The 27,301-nt window shown below is 43.1% G+C and overlaps 1 protein-coding gene across 1 annotated transcript; it reads right to left on the reverse strand.

The window, feature by feature from the left end:
* On the reverse strand, window positions 1–24,595 carry slc16a2 (solute carrier family 16 member 2). The gene is made up of 7 exons (XM_071458237.1): window positions 23,343–24,595; window positions 14,062–14,206; window positions 13,148–13,646; window positions 11,014–11,157; window positions 9,100–9,328; window positions 5,425–5,697; window positions 1–5,316 (listed from the first exon to the last, which is right to left on the reverse strand). The coding sequence occupies exons 1-6, from the start codon at window positions 23,749–23,751 to the stop codon at window positions 5,441–5,443; spliced, it is 1,683 nt and encodes a 560-aa protein (XP_071314338.1). The 5' UTR covers window positions 23,752–24,595; the 3' UTR covers window positions 1–5,316; window positions 5,425–5,440.
* Window positions 24,596–27,301: the final 2,706 nt, after the last annotated feature.

Raw genomic sequence — 27,301 nt, forward strand, 5'->3', positions numbered from 1 at the left:
GACAGTTTTCATATTACATCTTTATTGTTGGTTTAATAGAAAAAATGTGCCTCTTGATACAGATTCAAAATACATCGACAAAAACACAAAAATTACATAAATTTTTCTAGCAGCATGAATTAATTGGAGATCTTGTGACGTCACTGGCCTTGTAGGAAACATTTTTGTAAAATGACTAAAACAGATATTTATATAAAAAGGTATAGCTTGTGGAGGGAGGACAGAAGCTCATAGCTTTGAGAAGTGCAGAGAGGCATTAGAGGTTTAACTGCAGCAACCTTTACTGGAGGTTAGAGAAGGAAAGTTTAGCAGAGCCCTGCGCTGACATATGACTCATATTTCAACATGTAAGGCTGTGGGAAGGCCTGGGCCGAGCGTAGCCCTGGGTCCATACACAAACATAAATGAGAATATATCACCTGCAAAGGTTTGAATATTCATGGCTGTGAAAACACAATGCCTACAGTCAGGATGATGAAAAATATGCATGAATAACACAAGGTTTCTAGAACATATACAGGGCATATAAAGGTCTATACATTATTCACGTGTGACCAAATGCAATGAAAACATTACTTCACAAAAATTCAAAGTGATGAACGGTACTGGCAACATAACTGGAAGTGGTCCACAGCAGTCTTTGAGGTGTTTTTGCAAATCATGTCCCAGCTTTATAATATAGAGACCTTCATCTATCCTGTTTCACATATTGTTTGTCTGTTTTCTGGCTGAGGACAAAGACAGCAGTTAAACAGTTAAATGGAGATTGAGGTCAGAGGAGGCAAAATGGCACAAAGGAGAGCAGAAGAACAGAAGTCTGCTGAGGTGAGACTGAGAAGCCAGGCGGCTTTCTGCCAACTGAAAGATATCAGCAGGAAATTTAAGTGAATGCTAAATGAAATGAAGCTGTAATGGAGTAAATATTGAATATAGTAAATATTACAAACTGATTGACCTGTTTTGCTCTTGTTTAGGAAGAATATAACAAAAGACAGACTCGTGTGCGGCCTTGTGTGCCAAATGTGCCTCTGCAGCTCTGACCTGCGTACTGAATGCCACAGACAAGCAGGAGAGGAAGAAAAACAGAGGAGAAAGGTAAAGTTTTCACCATTTTGACTGTTAGGGAAAACAACAGGTCAAAAACGTTCTAATTATAAAACAAAGTCTTAAAAATAATAGGTAAAACAAGTAGTAATGTTAGTAGTATATTGTTCAGGTAACATACACAGGGCTGGACTGTTCCTGAAACTTCTGCAGGCCACAGCTCTGAACGCTACAGGAGACAAACGCAAACCTGGACCCAAGTGAACATTCACCTTTTAGTTAAGCATGTTCCGACTCCAGAGAGTAAAGTGGTCACAGGAAGTGGACCGAGAGCCCAGGAATGCTGCATAGATGAGAAGACTTTGGCCAGCCACACACTGGTTGAACAGACACCGTGCAACCATTCAGATGTAATTTATCTTCTTCATGCGTTCAGCTCCTTCACTTTTATATATTTTAAATCTGAAGTTACTCAACAGTTCTTTTTTTCCAGTAGTCATTGAATTGTATCAATAAAACACCAACAAATAAAAATTAGAAAACAATAAAACAGTTTATGGTTAATCAAAAACCAACAAAGTATGTAAAGTACATATGTTGATACATGTCAGTTTCCTCTATTTGAATCTACAGTAGGTTAATAAAAAGGAGCACCCAGGTGCTTCTGACCAGAATCTGGGTGAGGTTGACTCGGGTGAAAATAAGTAAGTATGCTGTGTGGAACCATCCAGGACCAATATTGACTATACTGAAAGCAAAAACAGAAAAACAATGAGTAAAAAGTCACATTAAAATCTGAAAACTTCACTGTATAGTTGCTGCATTTGTGTCTCAAATGTAGCAACAGGTTCTGGTTCAGGTGTATCTGGTCAGTTACTGTAAGGCAGACTTGTTTTGTTTCTAAACTGAGGTTACTGCTGTGACTCAAATGCCTTGTTGTTAGTCCTCATCTCTTCTTCAAAAATGTGTTTTAGAAAATAACAGTGACGATGAGCTGCAAGCTAACAAGCTGACGACATATTCAACACAAAGAAAATAAAACTAAATATCAGTTCACAGTCAAAAAATTAAAAAAAATTCTAGTTAATTTTGTTGAGACCGATACATTTCGTGCATAGAAACACAGTCAGCCTTTTGGAGCTGTTGGTAACCAAAAGGCTGAGGTTCTCCAATATGGCTGCCAGAGGGAAAATCCCCTGTAGACGTTTCATTCACTCATTCATTCCAATATTCTGAGACTTTAATAACATAGGCCCCGAGTTTAGAAGCAGCAAACTAGTGCAATTTGTCAGTAACACCCAACCCTACACTTTCTCTTGGGGCAGTAACAGAGATTCAGTTAGTGCTGTGCAAACCAGCAGAATCTGAACTTACATATCAAATATTACCTATTTATTTATTTCTGTAAAAGTGTTATTTTAGATTGAGGGTGGTTGCAGTCCAAATAACTAAAACTGGAACATTAGGGTGATGGGTTTCTGATGTTTCATGCAGTTCTGCAGTTTCAGAAAGCATCTCCTGCAACATTCATAATACAAAAATAAAATCTACAACAGATTTCACAGCTATCCATTATTCATTAGGAAAGAATACATTGATTGTGCTAAATAAAGCAATATGGAAAAACCCAAATTAGTTTGTTTATTTATATATATATATATATATATATATATAGGCATTTATTTATTTATTTATTTATTAATGTAGTTTTGAGAATGTTGAATCTCAAAATTGGCTGATCTGAAAAATATTATCAAGTTAAATTGTGATGACAGTTTATGATATTGGTTATCTTACATCTGGTACGGGGACAGCTCATGCTGCCTGTAATTTTATTTATCCAGACCTTTTTTGTCTCTTAAGAGCAGCTGCAAATAGCATCAACAACTGCCAGGAGAATTCAGCACTACCTCAGTCAAATTAGAGACCTATGTTTTTCCTTTCAAACATGCTTTACACTCTTTAGTCATAATTTATGTCTACACCGCTTTTGTTTTAGTTACTCCTCTAACTTTAGTCAAGAGTATTAGACATTTAAATATCTGCATTTTCCATCCACAGACATGGGGAACAGGAGAAGCTACAATAATGACCATTTGCACTTTTGTAGGAAGAACAGAGGGCAGGAATGATGAGGGTCAAAAACAGCAGAGCAAATGGATGTGAAGGCAAAATAAGAAGGAAGGATAAACCTCTAAATGGATCGTGCACCAACTGTTGGATCATGGGGAATGGACGTTTGACATTTCCACAGTTTTGTGGTACTTTAACAGACACTAGTGAGGTTTTGGAGGAAGCAAGGGTGATTGAAAACCGGCGTTTGGCAACTATGGTTTTGAGATTCAGACTGCAACAACAAACCACTATACAGAACTGTGAAATTATGACATGAATGAAGAATGTCAATGTGTTCAACAAAACTGCTGAAGATTGAGGGTAACTGAGGTAAAGGTGTATGTTTCCTATTCAGAACTGTTTTTCCTATAGCATTAGACCCTAAAAAACTACACTCAGCAGTGAGGTTTGTGTAGTTTTTAGGCCCTAAAGTGTTGTAGCACAGACAATGAGTCTGTAGTGAAAGCAACAGGGGGAATTGACAGAGAGGAATACCACCGTAACACCAAGGGTTTTCCTCTCCCAGTTCCCCTCTGAGATATTCAGTTATGAATAACTCAAACTCAAAACGCTCAACAGTCAATTATTGCAGCTCTACTCACATCTGTTCATAAAGTCCATTGTTCAGGAGAAACTGTAATCTAAGAGTGCAGAGGTAAGTGGTCCAAATGTTAATGAAGCCCGACAGTAACTGCAGACTGTCCCCTTGAGGGAATATCTTAATGTTTCATTAATGCTAACACAGTGAGTGAGGCCCTCATGACGAACCTAAAGCAGCAAACTGATTTATCTGTGAGACGCCTGATGACGGCTCAGTAGTCCCCCATTATCAACACACCGTAACAGCACGTGCACGCGCACGCGCACGCGCACACGCACACGCACACACACACACACACACACACACACAGAGGAAAAGTTTTTTAAAAAAAGATACAAAAATGTTTTGTTAATATGACAAAAAATCAATGCTACCACCACCAATCTCCCATTAGGACATGATTCCAATTCTTTCCTCTTCAGCAAGTTTACAGTGTAGGCTACACACTTCTAAACTATTTGTGAATTATTTCTCAAAGTAACAAACACGGTTTATGCAGATTTGTCTAGCACCCTGGTAAAATTTTAAAAGGCCAATATAAATTGTAGAGTTCAATTCTCGGAAAAAACAGAAAGCTGAAAGTTAAGGCTGACTCAGGACAAGACCTCGCATCAACTGCAGAGTTTAGTCTCAGTGATTCAGGCAGGAGATGCACAGCTCTCTCTGCTCACCTCTTTTAGCTCTGACTGCATAAGTTAACCTGCCACATGATGCAAAGTCCATGACCTATTTTAAAAAGATCAAACACTTTAGGGTTCATGGCATGTTAATCAGTGGAATCAACAGCTGCCATCGTCACATATCTGTCTTCCATGCAGCCGGGCTGGTGGAGTAGCTGAAGTAATGTTGCTCAGGTTTTAGACCCTGACTGTGGGTGCAGAGTGGTGCAGTGTTCGGTTGAGTTGAGGTGATTGTGTCTGGTGGCTGATCTCTCTCCTGTGACATTTACAACAGATCTGTGTGTCTCTCTTGTAGCTGTCACAGCAGACAGTGGAATAGCAAACCTGCAAATCATCAAGATGAGCTTGTGTTTCAGCTACACAGACTAAATAAGATGAGAGAATATAGATGCATGAGGTTCTACATAAAGAAATCTGTGAATGTATCCCTTCACTAGTTCTTATTTTATATGCCTCGTTATCTTAACAATGTGTTTATATGGAATCTAAAAACAAAGCATAATCAATTTAGTCATAAACATGACTATGCTTTATATTTATGACTATACATATAAATGTAAATATATATTTATAGTCATAAATGCTGTGAAATTAAAACTACCATTAAAATCTCTTAATTTCTTTCCTCGTGGAGGAATGTGTGACTACAGAGTCCCCACTGATAAAACTGTGTTGTGCTTATCCTTCTTAAACATTTCCATCACCCTACCCTGATGTGCCTACTTGTGGCTTGCAGCCAGGGTGCCCTATTCAACCTCTCTCCACATGAAAATAACAAACAGCCAATGAGGGCCAGGAGGGGTTAAAGGTCAGCCAACAAGAGAGCTCTGGTTGAGAGGATCTAAGGATGAGAGAAGGTGCTGGTGGGCTGAATCCCTGGAAGAAAAAGCAAAAGGAAAGTAAACATAAGGAGCAGCGTGTGTGTTTACATATTTCCAGGTGCAGATAAATGACATGTGCTTGGCGTGTGTGAATGTATGCAACCTTTGTACGGTGCGACTCAGATGTGTGTCTCTACGTCAGTGTAGCCAGGCAGGATGTCTCCATTGGAGCAGCTCTTGGGCTCCTCTGCTGGTGAGGCAGTGGGCAACATGTGGGCGGTCGTGGACGTTTCCTCTGGGGACGCCGCAGCCTGGCTCTGCTGAAGCCTGGAGTGTATCAGGGGCACAAAGAAGAGCACCATGCCCCCCACAATAGGAGGCACCCCAGCCAGGGAGAAGGCCACTGTGTAGTTCCCAAAGTAGTCATGTAGGAGACCTGGGAAGTGATGGCAGGGGGATACGTGTATCGTTAATGAGGAGATCAAATTCTCATGTGTGTAAGTTGGAGGATCTGCGTGGAGGGTTTAGTTCCATCTACCGGTGACGTCAACAACTCTACCTTTCCAAATGTGTTGGAGAACCAATGGTGGCCTGCAGGTGACGTGGAAACACAAAAGGCCTTTAAAGGTCTCAAGTGACTGAGTGGGAACCCATTCTGTTTGTATTATGCATACATACAAGCACATATACGCACAATAGCACTTGGTTTCCACACTATTCCACTGATTGGCAGTTGGGTGTGATGATGTGACAACAAACATAAGTACTGCACCGAGGGCAGTGAAGAAGACCGTTAGCAAAGCAAACATTACAAAGCTATTTAAAAACTGGGCTTTGAGGAATTAAATGCACTCAACATATTTGTTGGAGGATGTCAGATGTCAAGGACACAAGGTAAGAAAAATATATGACTACTGGCATACAGACCGGGACCAGGGGGAAACGACTGGTACACCTCCGAACAGGTTCCAAAAATACACCTTACAATAGCTCTACAGCACAGTTCAGTTCTTTTGTTCAGTCCTTGCATTGAAACTGTTTTAATCTGTTTTTGTCTGTGAAGCACTGTGTAAACTTGTTTTTGGAAAGAGCTGTGTGGGTTCAGGGGGAGTTGAAACTACTTTATCATGAACTCATCTGCCCAGCACCTCTGTGTTGCACGGCGCGCTGCAGCTAGCAACAGTCAGTCAGCACAGGTTTCAGTAGATAGATGCGTGTGCAGGCATGAGGGCATCTGACCCTGGTAACAGTCACCCTACAGCCACTAACTGTCATTTTTACATTCCTGTGCATGTGTGGATCAAACACACTAGATGTACTGTTCTGGTTATATTAGGATAAGGAGGTGCTGGAAGGCCCAGTTTGGAATTGAAGATGAACTTTGCTTCCAGGCTTAAATGCTAAGTTAGGCTAACCACGTCTTGGCTCCAGCTCTGTTTACACAAGCATTAGAGTTGTATCAACTCCCTCATTTATCTCTTGAAAAGAAATCAAATAAGAATATTTTACAAAACTGTTCTAATGTTCTAAAAAAGCAAAGAGCTGGAAATCCTGTTACTGCTGACTTGTGACGTTGTGGTTTAATGTCTCACTTTGTTGCAGTTGCCGTAGTTGTGTACGCCAGGGTTTGTCTGCACAACATGTTATTGTCAGAACTGAATGCAGTGAAATTTCCTTAGATTTGGCTGTAATTGTTTTGGCTAATTAATGAACTTTAAAAATGTTGACAGAATGTAAGCTAAGTTCAATACTCATCTACTAACGGAAGAAACAATTCGTCTTAAATATCTGAAATTATTGAGGTCCATACTAACCCCCTGCACCCTTCAGTGGAAGTCAACAAGCCTGTACTATTGTGATGTAATACGACAGTAAAACCTCCCCCAGTCTATACTATGTGTATGTGCATCCCGTATTTAGCTCCATGTAACCCAGAGCAAACAGACCGTACCTGCAGCTCAGAGCAGGGAGAAGGATGTGCCTGTTACATATGTTCTTGCTCATGAGCTGTAGAGACTGTACCGAACAACATGTTGTTGATACAGTGATGATCCCCTGCAGTATATTGTCTGTTTATTAATAGTCTGCATCATGTCAGGTTTTGTGTTTTACATTTGGTTAAAGCAGATAGAAAGAAAACCATATTCCAGTTAAAACCACTGCACTGTAGGTTACTTTATGTCTGAATGCAGGTCTTTGTGTGTGGACACAAACGGTGCATTCATTACAGCGGCATCCCATACGTGTCAGGATAAGACCTTTTGTTGCATGTTTTACTTATTTAGTGGGGTTTTTATTATTTGTGTGTGTGTGTGAGCTGCTACTGTTTATATCTACCACAGACTGCTTCTTTTGTTTTGTGGCCGTGAGAGGAGACGGAGCAGAGGAGCTCCCCATGCCCTTTGCCCTCTGAGGCCCTGTTCAGACCCAGTGTTAACATCCATCTCAGGTGATCCGATCACAAGTGGACGTTCAGGTGTGAACGCACCTGAGATGTATTGAGGACACATTTGAGTTTCAATCTCTCAGACCACATTCGGAGGTGGTCTGGACCAAATGTGGCCACAGTCGCTTAGGAGTGTGAACGCGAACTCGTCCTACAACAAATGAACCGAAGATATTTTACTATTTCAAGTGAGATCTGATCACGTGTGGTCGCTCAAGACACACATGGAGACGCATTTTAAACCAGGTGTGAAGTGACGAACTTAGAACTGGCCACTTGTGATTGGATCACTGAAGATGTGTGTTAACGCCAGGTCTGAACAGGGGGTGAGACTTGTGTTCTGCTTCTTTGCTGGTATGAAAAGAACCTCACACTATAGTGTGACATATGCACTGGGTCGTATAAATCCTATGATAAGACAGTGTCTGCAGTAGATACTGAAAAGATTGACATCTTTCTGACATAAAACGAGCAGGAACAATAGGGAACAGGAGAATGCACAAGATAACTGCATTTTTTCTCTGAACCATCCTCCTTACAAACTGCTTCCTCCCGACAGTTTCTGCTGCCTCACTGCAACACACATTCTCTAAAAAACATCAACTATTTTGGTAAAATTGATAAACTAGTGACATGTGAAGCCAGTGCATTTGGATCCACAAATTACTGCTATAATCAGATTAACAGAACAAAAGAAAGCTTGTTCTTTAGAAAAATGTATAACACAGAGCTTCAACCAACCATCATTTAGATTTTCAACATAAAGATCTGCTCTAGTATAGAGAATAGTTGATGTAATCTGAAACAGAAATCAGCGTTTGTGAGAATCAGTTCATGAATTTCACGGCTGGACAGCATTAATTTTCTTTGCCATCGACCATCCTGTATGCTGAGCTGAAGCCACAAATGGATTTGTGTAGTTTTCTGTAGTTCAGCTATGTGTGAGAACTAAAAGTGGTTGGCAACAGAAATGATGCCGTCATCAAATTAATGGTCTGCCATCAGTGCTCCTCTATACACTGCTGTTGCTGGAGCACTGGGGAGAGAGAAGGGGGAGGCAGTGGAGACAAAGGAAGTGAATTTCTGAGGCCTGACCCTGTATGTGCTTTTTTTCTCGAGACAAAGCCCTGGAGGCAACCTGCAGTTGGCTGTAAGCCCAACCCTCTCTAAATACAACTGGCTGTTCAATTTATCTTGCCATGCATTTGTCTTACCTGGTCTCCACATCTTTTCAATCCTTGCTCAACCCTTTTTCTCTGCTATCATCAGTCAACTCGTTGTGCACCGTTACTGCCAACATCCTGATGTCGGTGAAAGGAGCCTGATCACTGTGAGTCTAATGTATCAGTGCTATGTTGTGAAAACAGGACAGAAAAAGAGCACGTTTCTCACCAGCGATGGGTGGACCTGCTGTCATGGGAAGAGCCATGAGGCCTAGTAGGTAGCCTATGGCCTGCGAGGCCTGCATGGGGCCAACAAGCTCGAACGCTATGGGAGCCATCATGGTGAGGAAGCAGCCGTCACACAGCCCCAGGAACACACACACAACCACCAGTCCCTCGAACACCGAGCACTGAGGGATCATGATGGACATCAGGCCCAGAGCCATGAAGGACACCACCTGAAACAAAGCGACAACAGCAGCTTTCAGTGTCTTTGTATTTGTACAGCAGCAGAGGAAACCCTCCAGCTTGATAAACACCTACATATATAAAATGGAAAAAATGGGATAAAATATAAAGAGCAGGGTCTGATACAGGCCCAGGAGCTGAAACCTGCTGAAAATATTTTCTCTGCCAAGAAACTTTAATATTAGAAATTATCAACAGTGCTGATATTTTTTGTAGTTTTCCTTTACATTTACTCATTTGCCTTTTATCCAAAGTGACTTAAAGTGAAGGAAATCACTAAAGCTTTGGTGCAGTAGAAAAACTTTGCCTTAAGTACTGAGTACTTCATCTATTTAATAAGTGCAAGGAGATTAAGTGAAGAAGTGCATCAAAGGTGCACAGGAATGTTGCATGTTGGCGTTGTTGAAGGTGTCTCAGAAAAGATGAGTCGTCCTGTAGATGGAGAGACTCGATCCTGCTCTGAGAGACTTCAGGAGCTTGATCCACCATCAGGGAACCACAGACCAGGACAGTCTGGACTGAGACTGTCTGTGTGTGGGGATGGCAGCCAGACATTCCTCCTTGGAGGAATTTGTAAAACCTGAGTTGACAGGAGGCTGGTACTAACACCAATTTGGTTCATGTAGTATGAGTTATGTGGGAAGGAATATACAGCTGAGGAATCTTTATACATCTGTACCATCGTCTGAAAAACATATTTTTATCAGCCTTTTGTTTGCTGCTGCAGAAGTCTGCCTGTCTGTTTGAAAAGACATCTGAACAGTCATATTATACTGAGCTCTAAGTTCATGATTAATACTGTGAACTGTGAAGCAGGGCTCTGTTCCTTAACGATGAGCCAAAGTGTTACCTTAAAGCCCTACATATTTACCATACTGTGCCCGACTCTTAAAACTACAGTGAGGGTCCAACTCTGGATAAAAGACAGAAAAGAACAAGGCTCTCCATCTGTGAAAGACTCCACCACAGCCAGTGTGTCTCTTTAATTATGACAGCAGGTGAACTATTGAGCAGCACACTGTAAACACATTATCCTTTTCAACAGTCTTGCACACTCTCAATGGCCAATAGTGCCAAAGGGGCATGATAAATATATTTTTGTGTATTAATATCAGTCACGGACTTTCAATTTCAAGCTTTTTCATAAATCTGTCAGAGAGAGACTCAGTGTGCCTCTGCTGAATCACTGTACGTGCTTTGACAACATACAGAGTGAGTGTGGTGGTTCTGGCTCAGCCAATTGCATTCAGCAGGAATTTGTTTGGATATACACCAGCAAGAAATGACAAATCCTGTTTGTATTCTCCTCTCAAACTGCTCTGAATCCTTTTTCTTTCTTTTACTCAGGACTGAATCTTCCCTCCCATTATCTAGGCTCGGAATTTTTCTAGCAACAATTAAGTTTCTTTTCATTCTGTGAGTTCAAATAGAATCTGAGTCATGTTTATCTGCAGCTGAATCAGGCATTAATGACACGGAATCACTCCAGTTGCAAATATAATTAGCTTTAATGCTAATGCTTTAGTTATACTAAATTACCCTTTTAATAGAATAATATTAAACTGACTCAGTGTGATAATATGTGTGTCAGATTACACAGTCTGAAAAATCTTAATAGTTCACTTCAAGTCTTTTTTTTAAATTAAGTTTATGTGCAGATGTTTAATTTCTTCACCTGCATGTAGATCTTATGAAGACCGGGAATGAGGTCGCCAATCTTGCCGAAAGCAAGGCGTCCCACCCCGGACGAAGCTCCTATGCACACCAGGAGCACCCATTCCTTCTGACTGTTCTTGAACTTCTCCTCCACAAAGTTGATCTGCAGCATGAAAAGAAAGACAGACATGGTGCAGTGTGAGACTGGCTGTTTGTAACAGTGGATAACGTGATTGTGCTGCAGAAGAAACACTCCAGGAGCTGCCAATACTGGATGAGCCAACAAAGATACCACACAACCCGCTGCTGAACCTTTTCAGATGTTTTTGTGGTCTGCGCCTAAGTCAATGAACTCAGTAAATGGGTGTGCATTTGGTGGAGTGACGGAATTGACCATCCATAACCTCAAAGCCACAGTCTAACAATAACAAAATGTCTTCATCCAGAACGTTTGGAACAGCAGGACAGGAAGACCCAACGCATATAGGTCAGACCCTCCCACTCCCCTCAGCCCTGACCCCCCAATTCAGATCCAAAACATGAAACTGCCTCTGAAGTCTTTCCTGAGCATGTTGGTCCTTGTGAAATATTTGCTCTGCTTTGAAGGGCTCTACATTCATCAATGGCCATAGGATAGGCATGTTTAGGGATACAGAGAGGCCATACAGGAGAGGTTTCCTGAGGTGGTTGAGTCAATACAAAGGCCGGGGCTGTGTTTACATCTGGGCCTGGGCCTGAAACAACAGGCCTGACAGAGGGAGGCCGGAGCTGGAACATCCGACATCTGGATAGAGGGAGAGCAACTTCACAGCTCCACGCTGCAGCTTTACACTTCATCCCCATCCTTTACTATCTCACTATTTCACACCAGAGTGATAGTCACAGTCATAGTTCGTGTACAGACTGAGCAAATACAGCTGACTTTTGTAATCTAACTGTTAGTGAATGCAAAATTATTGTACTTTGACTTGGGAGTGATTTCACTTTTTTGATTATGATGTTATTAAAGTCACATTTTGACAAAACCTTTTTGCAGTTTCATTGTCAATTATTTTTTTTTAGTAACAAAAGAAAGAAAAAGTCTTTGGGGAAATGTCAGAAATACTTTTCCTCTCAGTTTGTCAGTGGTTGATTGACAGCAGGCTGAGCCCCAGCAGGAGTGTAAGAGTTTGTCAGCCATGGACAGTGAGTTATCAGGAGACTGATCATACCAGCATCTAAACAGACTGAAGTCACGTCTGTGTGTAATCTGAGCAACTCTTCCCAGTTAGGACAAGACGTGTGTTCATGTCATGAAAGTTAATGCTGGTTGTTCTTAAAGTCTGTGGCTCTTGTGTTAAGGGTTAGGGGTTAGGGGTTAGGGGTTAGGGGTTAGGGTAAGCTGCTGCTGCCTGGCTGGCTTCTTAACATGACAGGTTTTTATAGACGTAACAGAGAGCTAATGGTATTAATGCAAAGACAAGGGGCACCATCATGAACCAATAAAATGTGCAGTATGATATTCTCCTTCTGGTTTCAGATTTTTACTCAAAGGAGAGCACAGGACAAGTGATTTACAGAGCAGATGTGAACGCTGCAGCAAAAACAACCATGAAATGAACCATGAAAGGACAGTTAGCTCTGTCATCAGAAGCCCGGCAGCTGATAGTCAAAGCCGTTACTCTTACAAATTGATAGAAACAAATCAGATCTTCAGACCATGCTGACATGGATTCCACTGGCCTCCACTCAAACCCCACAGGGAAGGAATGGCATCGGACCACCCACGATGCAACAGTACAGCTATCTATTACATCAGCCCCCCCCCCACCACCTCTGTCTCATACAACTCTGACCATTCAAAACCATAATGCTGTTTATATAACCTTGTAATAGCAATAATATCACAGTCACATACCAAAAATACCTAAGAAAGTTATGGTATGTATTCCATATTAGGTCTTGATTTAGCCCAGCTGAGCTGGATGAAAGACTGTAAAGTACACAGAGCTTAGTAGCTACATACGATCTTCCATTATCATCTATCAAATATAAACAAGATATCACAAGCTGATTCATGCAAGAAACTAAGAGAGAAGACTTGAACTTTTTTCAAGATGTTTCTACAGTCCTGGGTTGAGTTAACCATCTTTAATGCTCATGAGATGTCTTACCAGATGGATATATGGCACAAAGTAGCCCAGTACAGCTGTAGCCACTCCAAACGCCCACACCCGGTATGTCACATTGTGAAACACACGCAGGTTGAAGTATTTTCTGAGCCCAGCCAGAACCCTGCTCCACCTGCTCCCACCCTGAGCAGTAGCCCCCGACTGGGTTTGGGGTCCAGCAGGGTCAGGACCCATGCCTGGTGGTCCCATGCCTCCTCCAGCTGGCAGTAGAGGTTTGAACGTCAGCGCCAGCAGGGCCTGGACCAGCATGAAGAGGCTAAGGATCTTGAAGGTCCAGCTCAGGCCCAGAGGTTCCACCACCTTATCGAGCAAAACCGGGAGGCCCATGGAGAAGAGGCTGGCGCCGGCCGTCACCATGCCGTTGGCCAGGCCCAGGCGCTGGCGGAAGTAGTGGCCGAGGATGACCAACGAGGGCTGGAAGGCGAAGGAAGAGCCACAGCCGAACAGTATGCCATATGTGAAATAACGAAGGCTCAGGGAGCTGCAATAAAAGAGAAAAATGGAAAAGGAGGAGTAAAGTAACAAAAAAGAGAACGAGAAAGGAAGAGAAGATGAGACAATAGTGACGATAAGATGCTAAATAGGAGCAGAAAATCATCAGGCCTGTAACATTAACTATTGTATAAACTGTTCATGCAAAAAAACAATAAAATGATGATTAGACATCATCACTTAGTGGAAGAAATCTTTATTGGTGTGCAGCAGATGGATTATTTTTCATCCAGATGGTCGGACTTCTGGAAATTCCATCAGGACTCAGGACAGTGTTATTAAAAGCAATGCCAGGTATTGATTCTGAATGTTAACACTAGGTCTGTGACTAAAGTGTAATAAAACCAGCAGCACTAACTGAGGCAAAAACAAGTGAGGTCTTTAATAAATGTACACCAACTTACTTTGCAAAGGACGTACTGAGCAACCCTATAAAAGCCAGCACCGCCCCGCTGACAGCTGTCTTCCTACAGCCAAAGCGGTCGGTGAACATACTGACCACAGGTGAACAAAGGAAGATCATTCCCATGGCCAGGGCCCCGACCCAGGCTGCAGAGGAACAGGAGAAGGGAGATGATTAATCATCATTAAGATGTAGAAATGCAGTATGTTGTAGCTATCACAACACATTTAAGACAATCTGATGTCTGTTTGTATCAGGCTTAACATCCATGTAACATGAAATTCACTGTGAGCTATAAATCAACACGTGAAATGCAACATATATGAAGTGCAATACACTGACATAAGGACACTGTCGATCATTTTATAAGATATTTTTTTTGCATATGCAAGTTATTGCATGGAAATTAAAAAGGCGTCACCAAATAACAACAAGGACCTTATGCAAGTCTTCATGATCAGGTCTCAGTCATAAGTAAATGTGTACTTTGTGTTGAATCTTGTACCTACATTAGCTTGTAGGCATTTCATAACACAGACAACAGGAACAACTTGATACCACTTCACCATCTGATGTGATTCATTAATATAAATTCATGTAACTCTTTATTGCACCTTTATTTGCATCATGTACATCAGACACACACTATATTTTTTTCTCATGGTGTTTAAGCAGATTTAACAGGCGGATCAGAGCGGATAGTCCTGGCCTGTGGTGCAATACCCACCCAGTGTTAAAACATAACGAGCCACAATGATCCAACAGAGACACTGCGTGCCCTGAAGTGCAAACAAACAAATGTCTGGGTCCAGTCTCCCGGGGAGCAAAGGTAGCTTTAATGTCTACCATCGTATCCGGGCTGTGGGTCGCACTGATCTAACAGGTCAGTGGGAGTGAGACCAGAGAGACTGACAAACAGGCTGATGGACTCATTTACCCATTTACACACATGTTCATGTACCCACACACACACACACCCACACACACACACCCACACACCCACACACACCCACACACACACACACACACTGAAACCTGAGCTCTTCAGCAAACAGAAACAGTCTTTGTTGTAGGGGTTGTCCTAAACATTCTGTACCACACATTTTGTACACATCTGTTGGTTCATGGTGTACATTACAAAGTCAGGCCTGCACCTCAGCCGTCCTTTAGTTTACTCATCCAAATGAAACAAGAGAGGACAAATTCTACTATTTAACATGTTCTTCATGAACTTGAAGCCATTCAGTAACTATCTCAGTGTCACCATGAGGTGCAACAGAAAACACTTAATTGGTCTAAGTAAAAACATATGGTTGATCCACAGTTGCCTCCCAACACATCTCGACCTGATCACTATACATAAAAATATAAGTATCCCACTGAGGGAGAAATCAGTGGCAACGTTGCATGAGATCGGATTAACCCACTTTACCTCATAAGCCATAGAGTTGGGGTTTGGCTTCCAATAAGCACCTTAACATTACAACAGCACAACAAATAACCATTCTGACATTCATGGTTAATTTAAAAGTTTGGATTGTAGCAGCTTGAAATATACTCAACCCTCAAATGATCATCAAGCAACAATGTTGAGGAAAAAATCATGTTTGCTGTGCAACGCATTTCATCTGTTTGGATCTTACTCATACATGTTTGCCTTGAGGGCTGAGCAAACATGGCTTTCCAGTATGGAAATAACGAGCTGAAACAGCACCACAATGGAAAACATTAGACTGCTCTGTGTGGGCTTCAATACTGCAAAAAAAGAAATCAGTCAGAAGGGAGCCAACTTTGCCCAGTAATCTCTCCAGTTAGGGCTACTCTACTGTGTTGATGGCTAAACATATGCATATATATGGGAAGGTTAAGTGGATGGTGGCCAGACAGCCATTAAATGACTCCCATGATTACAGTGGCGTCCAAATTCAGTGGTTCACAAGAATAGCCTGCAGCTTCGACATGTGGCATGCAGTCAGGAATAAAACATATAGCCCTAAAAGTGAATGACATACTATATATACATAGCTCTAAAAATTTTATCACCCAAAAATCTGCTCATCTCGAGACTCTTGACAGAATGGGGCTGATTTTACTGTCCTCTGCTGCCTGGAATCTCAGAAATTAATGACCACAGTCTTGTCTGCTTCTACGTCTGAGATCACTTTTGTCTTTACTGGTATTTCTCCAGCTTCTCATATTCCTTCTTATTGATGGTGCTGTTAGACTGAGCCAACCTGGCTGAACAGGCCAAAAAAGACACACACTTAAATTTCAGCAATAGAAAATGAAAGGAATATATGTCTCAGTGGTGGAGTAAATGTGTAAGCCAACAAAGGATGAAGATAAAATAACAAACATCATAGGTCACAACTTTAAACCAAGGCTGTTAGTTCACCTTTGTGGTCTCTCTCCTTGGCTGAACATATTGTTACAGGGAGATGGGATCACAGGGAGACATCATAGAGTAATGTGGAACACAGTACTGAATAGAAAGGAACAAAGGGCAGGCAGCAAATTAGTGAGGACTACGAACACTTCACTAAGCACAAGGCTTAATTCCCAGAAGCTTTTCCTTCACCCAGCTTCAACAGAGCCCGGAGTCTCTTAAAGAACTGGTGGCAGCAGCTATCTAGCTCTGAGGTAATATGATAACAGCAGTAGAGCAATTTTACAGTAATTGATGGTTATTGTCATGCTATGACAAATTATGCAATTACTTTGTCTTGAGCCTGCATCCACAGTTCCTGGCTGGACCAGTGTGGAGAAGATCATGACAGTTCCTGGGGTAAACTCTGGAACATGCAACGTGCTGTTTACTGTGTAAAAAAATCAAAGCACATTCTCTGCAACAAACAAGGTCTAATGAACAATCAAAGGCTGACAAGACTGCAGACCCACGTCTTTTTACTGCACTCTCTTTTCTGTTTTCTGGCCAACACAACCAAACCCCCATTTTCCTCCGCCCTGGCAAAGGTCTGTGAATAGACTGAGAGGAGTGTACTCATTAGAAACAATTAGATCTGAACATTTTCAAACAAGAGAAAAAGAACGCAGTGTGGGACTGTGTCTCTGTGTGTGTCTCTGTGTGTGTGTATGGATACATGATGGATGCAGTCTGACAGGACGAGTGAGACAGAGAGACTTTATATGTCCCATCTGTACATTGGTGGAACAAACATCTTGCAGCAGAGAAATGCTGTTGTATTTTTAAAGAGGTAGCGTCATTGAATGCACCGAGAGGTTAACAAAGGTCACTTAGTGTAGCTTGCATTAGGCAGAACAGGCCTGTGATTGGTGGATTTCTTTGTTTTGTGTAATATATATATATATATATATATATATATATATATATATATATATATATATATATATATTTGTAAGTATGTCAATTTGTTTTATGGCAAAATAAAACCAAACCAAACCAAACCAAACCATGCAAGTTTGACTGATGTTCATACTAAACTGTATTTCTACACGTTTGAACATGGCTAGTTTGACTGGTCTGCATCAAAAGAACATACATGAGTTCTACATCATAACAAATATCTTGCATGCCAAACAAACCAGCTTTTCTATAGCTGCGAGTGCGATAATGCTGAGTCATTCATGTCTTTCAGGTCTTCTTAGACCATTCAAGAGACGGAATAATTACCTAACACTGCAGTTACAATATGCAACCAAAGATAGAGTTCACAGAGACAGTCACAGTTGTTTACCATAGCAGCAGCTACAGTGCAGTAACAAAGAACGTGGACAGTGTGTTGGCTCTATACTGCAGAACATTGGGTTTGAAATGAAACAATGAGGCTAAAGTGCCAGATTTCAGCTTTCATTTGAGCGTGTTAATGCTCACATCAGATGACCAGTGTAGGATTTGTAGCTATTTAGCCCCTCAGACAGTAAGTAAAGCAGGAAGTACTTTCAAAGAAAACTGTTCACAGCATGCTCTGTGGATTATCCTGAGTAACAAACACATTGTTCCTGGAAAGACGTGTTGCTGCCGACTTTTTCAAATGTTTTCGACGCTTTGGGCACTACTAACAAAATGTTATTCACCTCCAATGTATTGGGTGGCAGCCGAGACACATACCTCCAAACCTGGGCAAAAACCACAACTATCTGAAGAGATAGATACCACTGCAGTAAGTAGGAAACATTTTGGGGGAATTGGAGTGACTCACCCCTTTAAAGCTGAAAGAAATCCACATAATTATTAGGTTTCAAATCCAATGCCAAAACAATCAAAAACAAATGACTGTCCAAATGCTTTCTGACCACAGTGTTCGTGCCTAAAACAATTCCCATAGACACACAGAGGAAACATTCTATCTGCTAAACAATGCAACATATTGTGTTCAAAACTGTCTTGGGTACTCACAGTTATAGTAACAATAGCCGTAAGTATTTTGGCAACATTAACGGAAACACAAAGGTACAAGACCATAGACTTGGTACGGAAGCCCCTCCCCTCAAGGCCACATGAAATGCCCTTAGCAGGTGCGAGGGGTGGACAATGTTTTGTTGTATGATATACACGATAATTTCAACTGAAAAACACAGACTCTACACAGTGGTATTACAATGTAGGAATCTATCCAAATGACACGTATAACTTTATAGCACCTTTTTATGGTTAACAGAGTACACTGGCCGAAGACCATAACTCCGGTTAGCTTTAAACTTTCCATGGTTCACTATTAATGAGTGGGTCTGGTGGCAAATTAAGTGATGTCTTCATTTTTACCTTCAGCAACATAAGTATGTGTAGATAAGTTCCCTGAGAGAGGTCTGATACTTTGCAGACTGTAAGCCTTGTTTACCAGAGAAGAAACCTGCAAATGTTTCACCCGAATCCTCACTTAGCTTCTTTACTTATCTTAGCTAATTTCTCACCAGGTCACCACCATCAAGGCAAACTTAACCTTCCTATATGTATATCACTGCTTACACCCTTTATGAGTACGCAGCAAGAGCAGAATCAGTTTGAGAGATTAAGCAAAAAAAAGCTAATTCAGAAGGTATGTAGCAGATACCAAGAGCAAGTACAGTTGTATGAAGCAAACAATGACACGTGCCAAGATAATAAAGATATGAAATATGGGTTATTACTATAATATGACATCAGAGATCCCCATATTTTCAACAAAGTAGCGCAACATAAGCTACCACTGTGTACTTTCAATGGTATTGTGTTCATAAAGCCTCATCTTAGCGTTAGTTACCTAACCGCAGTATTGCAGGTGTAAGACAAGTCATTTGGGGGACCAGCTGTCACCGAGTCTTTTCAAACAACATCAGGAATCTCTGCATTCACTCCTTTATATTTGCTTCTGCACCTGCTGGAAAACTGCCAATAAATAAATGCATAAACTTTACCGATGAACCCGCATTCATCAAAATCTGTTCATCCCTTTGTTTGATCTTCTGTAAATATCTGCTTGTGTGTGGAGCCTTTAGAGACTGATCTGACCTGAACCCATTCCCCTGCCCTCTGGAATGCCAAAAATGCCACAGTACTCCCTGATCTGCCAACCTGGGATTTCCAGCTACCCTGGAGATGCTGAAGAAATCTGGGGCAGCAGAGTTACAATGCAGCACTATGTTAATGACTGGAGAAGTTTGCTTATGACAGCACAGACATGTTTGAGTCTTGGTTAGAATATTTTGCTTACTGAGTTGATATTTGGCTTTTGAGAAATGTTGACCATAGTGTCAACTCTGCAAGTAAAGTGCAAGGAAACTGCAGGGATCCTCGAGTTTCTCCACCACTGACAGGGTAGAATAGGACTTTTAAAGACCAGCTAATACAAACGTTAGTAGCATGTGTTTCAGTTGAGTTTTAGTGTCATGTTGCTGTTTTTCAAATTCCAGGCCAGACACTAATGCCCTTACTGTTTTAAGCTCATAAGAACCCGGTGAGTGTTGCCCATCTAAAGCTTCAGTACAAAAATGTTTGAAAGTTATATTGATTTCACCTTGATACTAATGACTGCCAGGCCAAATAACAGAGACCAGGTTACACAAAGAGGACAGCAGAGTGATCAAACACACAACTCAACATTTGGACACTGGACTTTTTAGCAATTTTGGAAGATTTCATGAACAGACACCAATCTCTGCCTAGCTTTACTTGTCCGGTACCACTGTTATTGCAGTCACTATGAGCTATTCTGAAGTGCTGTGTGAAATGTAGTGTGTGTCAGTGTATAAATGAGGCACAGAGGTGCTCGTAGCCTTCAGATAATTTTCCACTTAGCAAATTATGGTGGTAAAAGGCTGGTTTCCTATATTCAAGCCAAGGCCTATGAGCCTGTGTGTGGCATGTGCATGTCATTTATATATTATCAGTGTCTTTTCCACTTTTAATGGAAAACTCTCTTAATAACCAAATGCTGCTGTCAGTATGATTTATTGTCTGTTCACTTCAGACTGAAGTCAGAGTGGAAAATTACTCTCTTACTGATGGAGCAGTGTTATTAATGGAACCTGAGTTACAACAATCTTGTTTTGATTCCTTTGAACGAGGCAGTCGACGATGAGCCTGTTTCTTTGTCTCATCACAGTCTTCCTACTACCTGTTTCACACTAGTGGCGTATAGATGGAAATCATTTCGGGAATCAATGAAAAATTAATCACTCATTCACTCAGTCCCTTTCTTCTGCCACTTCACACGCATTCCCTGTTTTACAAACTCTGCAGCAGCAGACACAGTGCTGCAGTCTGAACTTCTCTCCCACATTCGCCGCACCCATGTTCAGGCACACATCGCCTCTCAGGGGGGCTCACTCCCCACTGATTATAAAAGCACCACAGTTTTTGTTTTTGATTTCAAAAGAATGTTGTGTTGGATACTTGAACTCACTATGCACCTTGACATACCAGCATTTTTCTACATGTGACCACAACAAGGATGACCGTGCCATGCTGTAATCAACCAAAACAACACCATCTGTAGCTCATAATCCACTCACCTCTCCTTCATTATTTTCTTTTGTTTATAGTAAAGACTGTTCTGATCCCCCACCTTGTTACTCCTGAGCTATTTTGAAAATCTCTTGTTTACCCCTAAAGGCACAATAAATACCCAGCATAATCAAGTTCAGTATAAAGACCTAATGGTAATCTCTAATCAAGATTTCATCACATCATCGTCTTTTCTTGTCACCTCCTCACCTTATGGTCTGTGGTTTTTGTGCTCGTGAAGCACTTTGACATGTTAATTTTGGATGTTCTGCACATGTGAATTTAACTTTTACTAACTGCACTTTCTCAGACTGGATAGTTCAAATGGAGCTTTTACAGCTGTGAGTATTGTAGCTAAGCTGCTCCCTTCTGTTTTCTTCCTTTGCTGAGAGGAGGTAAAGGTCAGGACTCAGCCTGCCCGCTTAATCCTTTCACATATGAAACCAACCAAGAATTAAAGCCAAGGAACAGCTAGGGTTGAAATCCTCAACAAGCCAAAAAAGGGGGAAAACAACATAAATACCTTGATAGCAACTGCCCTCTGCTGCTTGCAACATATACAGAGGAGGTCTGGTTTCACATGACTCTTGAAAAGCAGCCACCAGTCATACTGCATCTGTTCTCAGGCTTTCTACCACACACAACCTGAAGGTAATGTGACGCCTTGTCACGCTGCCCACAGACACAGCAATTTCCTCAACATAAATTAGAGATGACAAGGTGCAAGATGCCATTAAAGATGTTCAACTTAAAGGAGGAACCTTTGGTTAATTTTCCCTCCTCCTGTAACTGTCTTCACACGGATAATAATCAAGGGTTGAATTTGTTCCAGGGAACAGTCTTAGAACCGTAATCCCTTCCTACATCCTGACCTTGACCTTTGCTGGTGATTGTGAAACTTGACAGGAAGTTTTGAAAAATGTCCACTGCTGTTACATCCTAAAATAATTATTCATTTAATCAGTAATTCTGGACAAAACAAGAGGCCAGCGCTCTAACACCATGAGTGTCGAGATATCCAGAGATAAAAGCAAGAAAACTGATGGATTATCAGTGGATTCAAAGTCTTTGTGCCATGGTTTTCAAACTTTATCTAGAGACTCATTTATTTGAATAAAACAAGACTGAACTGCCTCATTCTTTCATAGTGACATCAGTGATTTCTATATCAAGATGGATTTCTTTCTGTGCTTTCCATCCTGCCTTCCCCATTTCTCTAAATCACACTAAAGTTTTGAGAATCCAGGAAATAAAGAGAATTGATTTGAGCGTACACCTGTGACATAATCCTCAGCAAAATGATTCAAACTGAATCACGCAGGCAAACACAGGTGAACACCGGTCTTATTCTGGTCATGTAGGTCAGAACCTTTGGTCAACAGCATCTTTATTGTTAATATCAATTACTAGAAGTGTTTCAGCTTTTTATATTATTATATTGATATTATTTATCTTTCTTAAATACCTGTTATTGCAGTTTCTTTTCTCTGCACTGCCACTTTGCTGCTGTAACACTGTGAATTTCCCCATTGTGGGATTAATAAAGGCGATCTTATCTTATATAGTATATGTGGCAGAAATGTCTCCGGTTACAATCTGTAGTCCTAGTGAAAACCCAGAAAAGCAGGGAAACTATGGATGAAATGTTAACAAGAGCAAAACTTTTTTCTTCTTTCTTCTTTTGCATGGCCCACTATAATAAAGTACGTTTTTATCACAGTTACTAAGGACAGTATGCTCACAGGTTTACAGAGTCTGCAGATGTCTGTCTTAGGTTTGTTTGCCTGTCAGGCTTTAGGGGGGAGAACTAATCAAAGGGTCATCTGTGACAAGCTGAATGAATCTGCAGCAACTGGTTAATAGAGTTAACAGTGGCGTTAGTGAATAGATAGCAAGCACAGTGTTTGTCAGTTGAATGCAAGTTAATCATTTAACACCATCTAACATCAGTGACGGTAGTCTCCAAAACAGGCAACTCACACACGGGGCATTTCCAGCGAAGAAGAAGTAATGCGTATACATGTACCGCAGGGGCACACCTGTCTCTGGACCGTGTGGTCGGCTGGTAAACTCACTTGAGCCCTGAGCTGACCCACATCTTTTTTAGACGCATGAGCATGTGACACACGGTTCAGCAGCCCACAGCCCACCGCCGGGACAGATGTCATCTGTTTCTGTCACGGAGACACAAGATCCACACATTTCACTCCTTCACTGACTGTAACCAAGCGTGCACCCAGGACTAAATGTGCTCGTGTCCACCAGCCGATGTGCAGGCTCACCCCCCGGCTCAGCCCAGCCGACAGCGCGGTACTCACCCACTTTGAACTGGGTCGTCTTGTCGTCTTGATCCGCATGCTCCTTCACCAGCATCGAGTGCAGGATGCCGAAAGAGTTTTGGATCCCGAAGATCGACCCATTGCACCAGGTTGCAGCAAGAACCACCAGCCAGCCGAAACCTCCTTCGGGTGGGACGAATCCGGCATCTTGGCCGAGCCGCGGCACCTGGACCCCCGCCTCGGAATCAGAGGGCGGCTTGGACCCGGCCTCGATCAGCTGCATGGCGCCGTCCTCCTGCACGATTCTGCTCTCGCCCCCCGCCGCCCGATCATCCCCGCTCCCGTCTGCCTCTTGAGGAGCATCTCTGTGCGGACCCGCAGCCCGCTGCTCCGGCCGGCAGGCTCCGCTGCACGGCTGCGCTTGGTTGTCTACCCCGTTGATCCCCATGCTGTCTGGTCCAGTGGTGAGGTTACTGTGGGCTTTCGGCGCACATGCATGAGATATAGGTCACTGACATAAGAGCAAAAAAAACAAATACGACTGGATCTCCGTCAGGTGTGCGACAGACGGCGCTGTACCGACCCACGGTGCTGTACCGGCCCACGGCGCTGTACCGGCCCACGGTGCTGTACCGGCCCACGGTGCTGTACCGGCCCACGGTGCCGTACCGACAGACGAGCCTCACAAGCTGCTCGGAGCCGAGGTCTGAGCGTCACCTTCAGCGAGTAAACTCCAGCCTGCAGATGAATGTGTCAGTCTGGTCGGAGCCGTCTTCCCCAGGATTTACCAGGCGCCGCCTATTTCAGCTTTTAATGTGAGCCCGTGCTTCCCGGAACAGCCTATGGAGACTAACCCCGCGCTCTGACTCTTGCTGGCTCGGGGCCGGATTCGATCATCGACCCGTGAAAACGTCCGCTCGCCGCCGACACCGTGTCCTCCCGCCTGGCAGTCCGCACACGGTCTGCAGCATCCCGCGGTGGCCAGAGACGGGACCGGGCTCCTCTGAGCCCGTTACCGGTCCATGTGAAACACGTAGCCCCCGCGGGTCCCGGAGGCCGCCTCGGCTCCCAACTGTCAACACAGCTACGACCGTCATTCAACCGCGCCCCGCCCCCGCCCCCCCCGTGGCCGGGCGGCCGGAGCCAATGGTGGCGCTCCAGTACAGTCACGGAGCAGGAGGGGGAGGAGTTTACACTTCGTGTCTCATCGGATTCACGTAAAGACCCGAGTGGCTCCCGGAGCGCGATGCTAGCACCGACTCCCAGCAGTGAACCACAGACGGCGGCTTCCGCTGCTGTTTTCGGCTTAAAGCAGCTGGGAGCGGCGCAGTTTCACCGTGGAAGAGCGCGGTTGTTCCGTCCAACCGTTAAACTCGTGAAAGACATTGACAACCTCGGTCTTCCACCGGCGTTGAGAGACCGCTGGGTTGAGACAGTGGAGCTGTAAGTCATAACGCTACGACGGAGGATTTAAATTAACATGCACGAATAAAAAGGGAAGTTGCTGCTTTAATGACTTAAACGTGTTTCAGCGGCTTCCCGCCCCATGTACACGGTCCTATGTTTCCTGTACCGCACCGGGGGTTAAAGGTTAAAGGTTCCGTCCAGGTTCCCGCCCATTTCTGTGTGACTCCACCCATGGCGGGTTTCTCCTCAGTGGCTGAGGGCCGGCAGCAGAGCTGGGGGTAACCGAGGAGGCCATTTACTGCAGTACTCCCTGTACTTTACTGCAGTACTCCCTCCACTTCACTGCAGTACTCCCTCCACTTTACTGCAGTACTCCCTGTACTTTACTGCAGTACTCCCTGTACTTTACTGCAGTACTCCCTCCACTTCACTGCAGTACTCCCTGTACTTTACTGCAGTACTCCCTGTACTTTACTGCAGTACTCCCTGTACTTCACTGCAGTACTCCCTGTACTTTACTGCAGTACTCCCTCCACTTTACTGCAGTACTCCCTGTACTTTACTGCAGTACTCCCTGTACTTCACTGCAGTACTCCCTCCACTTTACTGCAGTACTCCCTGTACTTCACTGCAGTACTCCCTGTACTTTACTGCAGCACTCCCTCTACTTTACTGCAGTACTCCCTGTACTTCACTGCAGTACTCCCTGTACTTCACTGCAGTACTCCCTCCACTTTACTGCAGTACTCCCTGTACTTCACTGCAGTACTCCCTGTACTTTACTGCAGCACTCCCTCCACTTTACTGCAGTACTCCCTGTACTTCACTGCAGTACTCCCTCCACTTTACTGCAGTACTCCCTGTACTTCACTGCAGTACTCCCTGTACTTTACTGCAGTACTCCCTGTACTTTACTGCAGTACTCCCTCCACTTCACTGCAGTACTCCCTCCACTTCACTGCAGTACTCCCTGTACTTTACTGCAGTACTCCCTGTACTTTACTGCAGTACTCCCTCCACTTCACTGCAGTACTCCCTGTACTTTACTGCAGTACTCCCTGTACTTCACTGCAGTACTCCCTCCACTTCACTGCAGTACTCCCTGTACTTTACTGCAGTACTCCCTGTACTTTACTGCAGTACTCCCTGTACTTCACTGCAGTACTCCCTGTACTTTACTGCAGTACTCCCTCCACTTTACTGCAGTACTCCCTGTACTTTACTGCAGTACTCCCTGTACTTCACTGCAGTACTCCCTCCACTTTACTGCAGTACTCCCTGTACTTCACTGCAGTACTCCCTGTACTTTACTGCAGCACTCCCTCTACTTTACTGCAGTACTCCCTGTACTTCACTGCAGTACTCCCTGTACTTCACTGCAGTACTCCCTCCACTTTACTGCAGTACTCCCTGTACTTCACTGCAGTACTCCCTGTACTTTACTGCAGCACTCCCTCCACTTTACTGCAGTACTCCCTGTACTTCACTGCAGTACTCCCTCCACTTTACTGCAGTACTCCCTGTACTTCACTGCAGTACTCCCTGTACTTTACTGCAGTACTCCCTGTACTTTACTGCAGTACTCCCTGTACTTTACTGCAGTACTCCCTCCACTTCACTGCAGTACTCCCTCCACTTCACTGCAGTACTCCCTGTACTTTACTGCAGTACTCCCTGTACTTTACTGCAGTACTCCCTCCACTTCACTGCAGTACTCCCTGTACTTTACTGCAGTACTCCCTGTACTTCACTGCAGCACTCCCTGTACTTTACTGCAGCACTCCCTGTACTTCACTGCAGTACTCCCTGTACTTTACTGCAGTACTCCCTGTACTTTACTGCAGTACTCCCTGTACTTTACTGCAGCACTCCCTGTACTTCACTGCAGTACTCCCTGTACTTCACTGCAGTACTCCCTCCACTTTACTGCAGTACTCCCTGTACTTTACTGCAGCACTCCCTGTACTTTACTGCAGCACTCCCTCCACTTTACTGCAGTACTCCCTCCACTTTACTGCAGTACTCCCTCCACTTTACTGCAGTACTCCCTCTACTTTACTGCAGCACTCCCTGTACTTTACTGCAGCACTCCCTCCACTTTACTGCAGTACTCCCTGTACTTCACTGCAGTACTCCCTGTACTTTACTGCAGCACTCCCTGTACTTTACTGCAGCACTCCCTGTACTTCACTGCAGTACTCCCTCCACTTTACTGCAGCACTCCCTCCACTTTACTGCAGTACTCCCTCCACTTTACTGCAGTACTCCCTCCACTTTACTGCAGCACTCCCTCCACTTTACTGCAGTACTCCCTGTACTTTACTGCAGCACTCCCTGTACTTTACTGCAGTACTCCCTCCACTTTACTGCAGTACTCCCTGTACTTTACTGCAGTATTTCCATTTTGTTCAACTTCTACTGCTACATTTCATTTTTTACTTCTCTGCAATTATTATTCAAATCCTTTACTAAAGTAAAACAACACAACAATGTGTAAATATTCTAATTACAAGTAAAAGGGTGGCATTCATAATCTTGTATAATGAACTAAATATAATAGTATTTATGTAGAGAAGGCCTGTGTGAGTTGT

Source organism: Trachinotus anak, unplaced genomic scaffold (assembly GCF_046630095.1).
Source record: "Trachinotus anak isolate AG129_WGS33_773 ecotype Australia unplaced genomic scaffold, CSIRO_AGI_Tana_v1 ptg000021l, whole genome shotgun sequence".
Classification (NCBI taxonomy): Eukaryota; Metazoa; Chordata; class Actinopteri; order Carangiformes; family Carangidae; genus Trachinotus; species Trachinotus anak.

Excerpts from the sequence above, each read along its gene's own strand:
- slc16a2 (XM_071458237.1), bottom strand. The coding sequence starts at position 23,751 with ATGGGGATCAACGGGGTAGACAACCAAGCGCAGCCGTGCAGCGGAGCC. Across the intron at positions 13,647-14,061 it reads CTCAGTACGTCCTTTGCAAA|CTCCCTGAGCCTTCGTTATT; the intron begins GTAAGTTGGTGT and ends CTTTTATTGCAG. Across the intron at positions 11,158-13,147 it reads TTGTGCCATATATCCATCTG|ATCAACTTTGTGGAGGAGAA; the intron begins GTAAGACATCTC and ends TTCATGCTGCAG.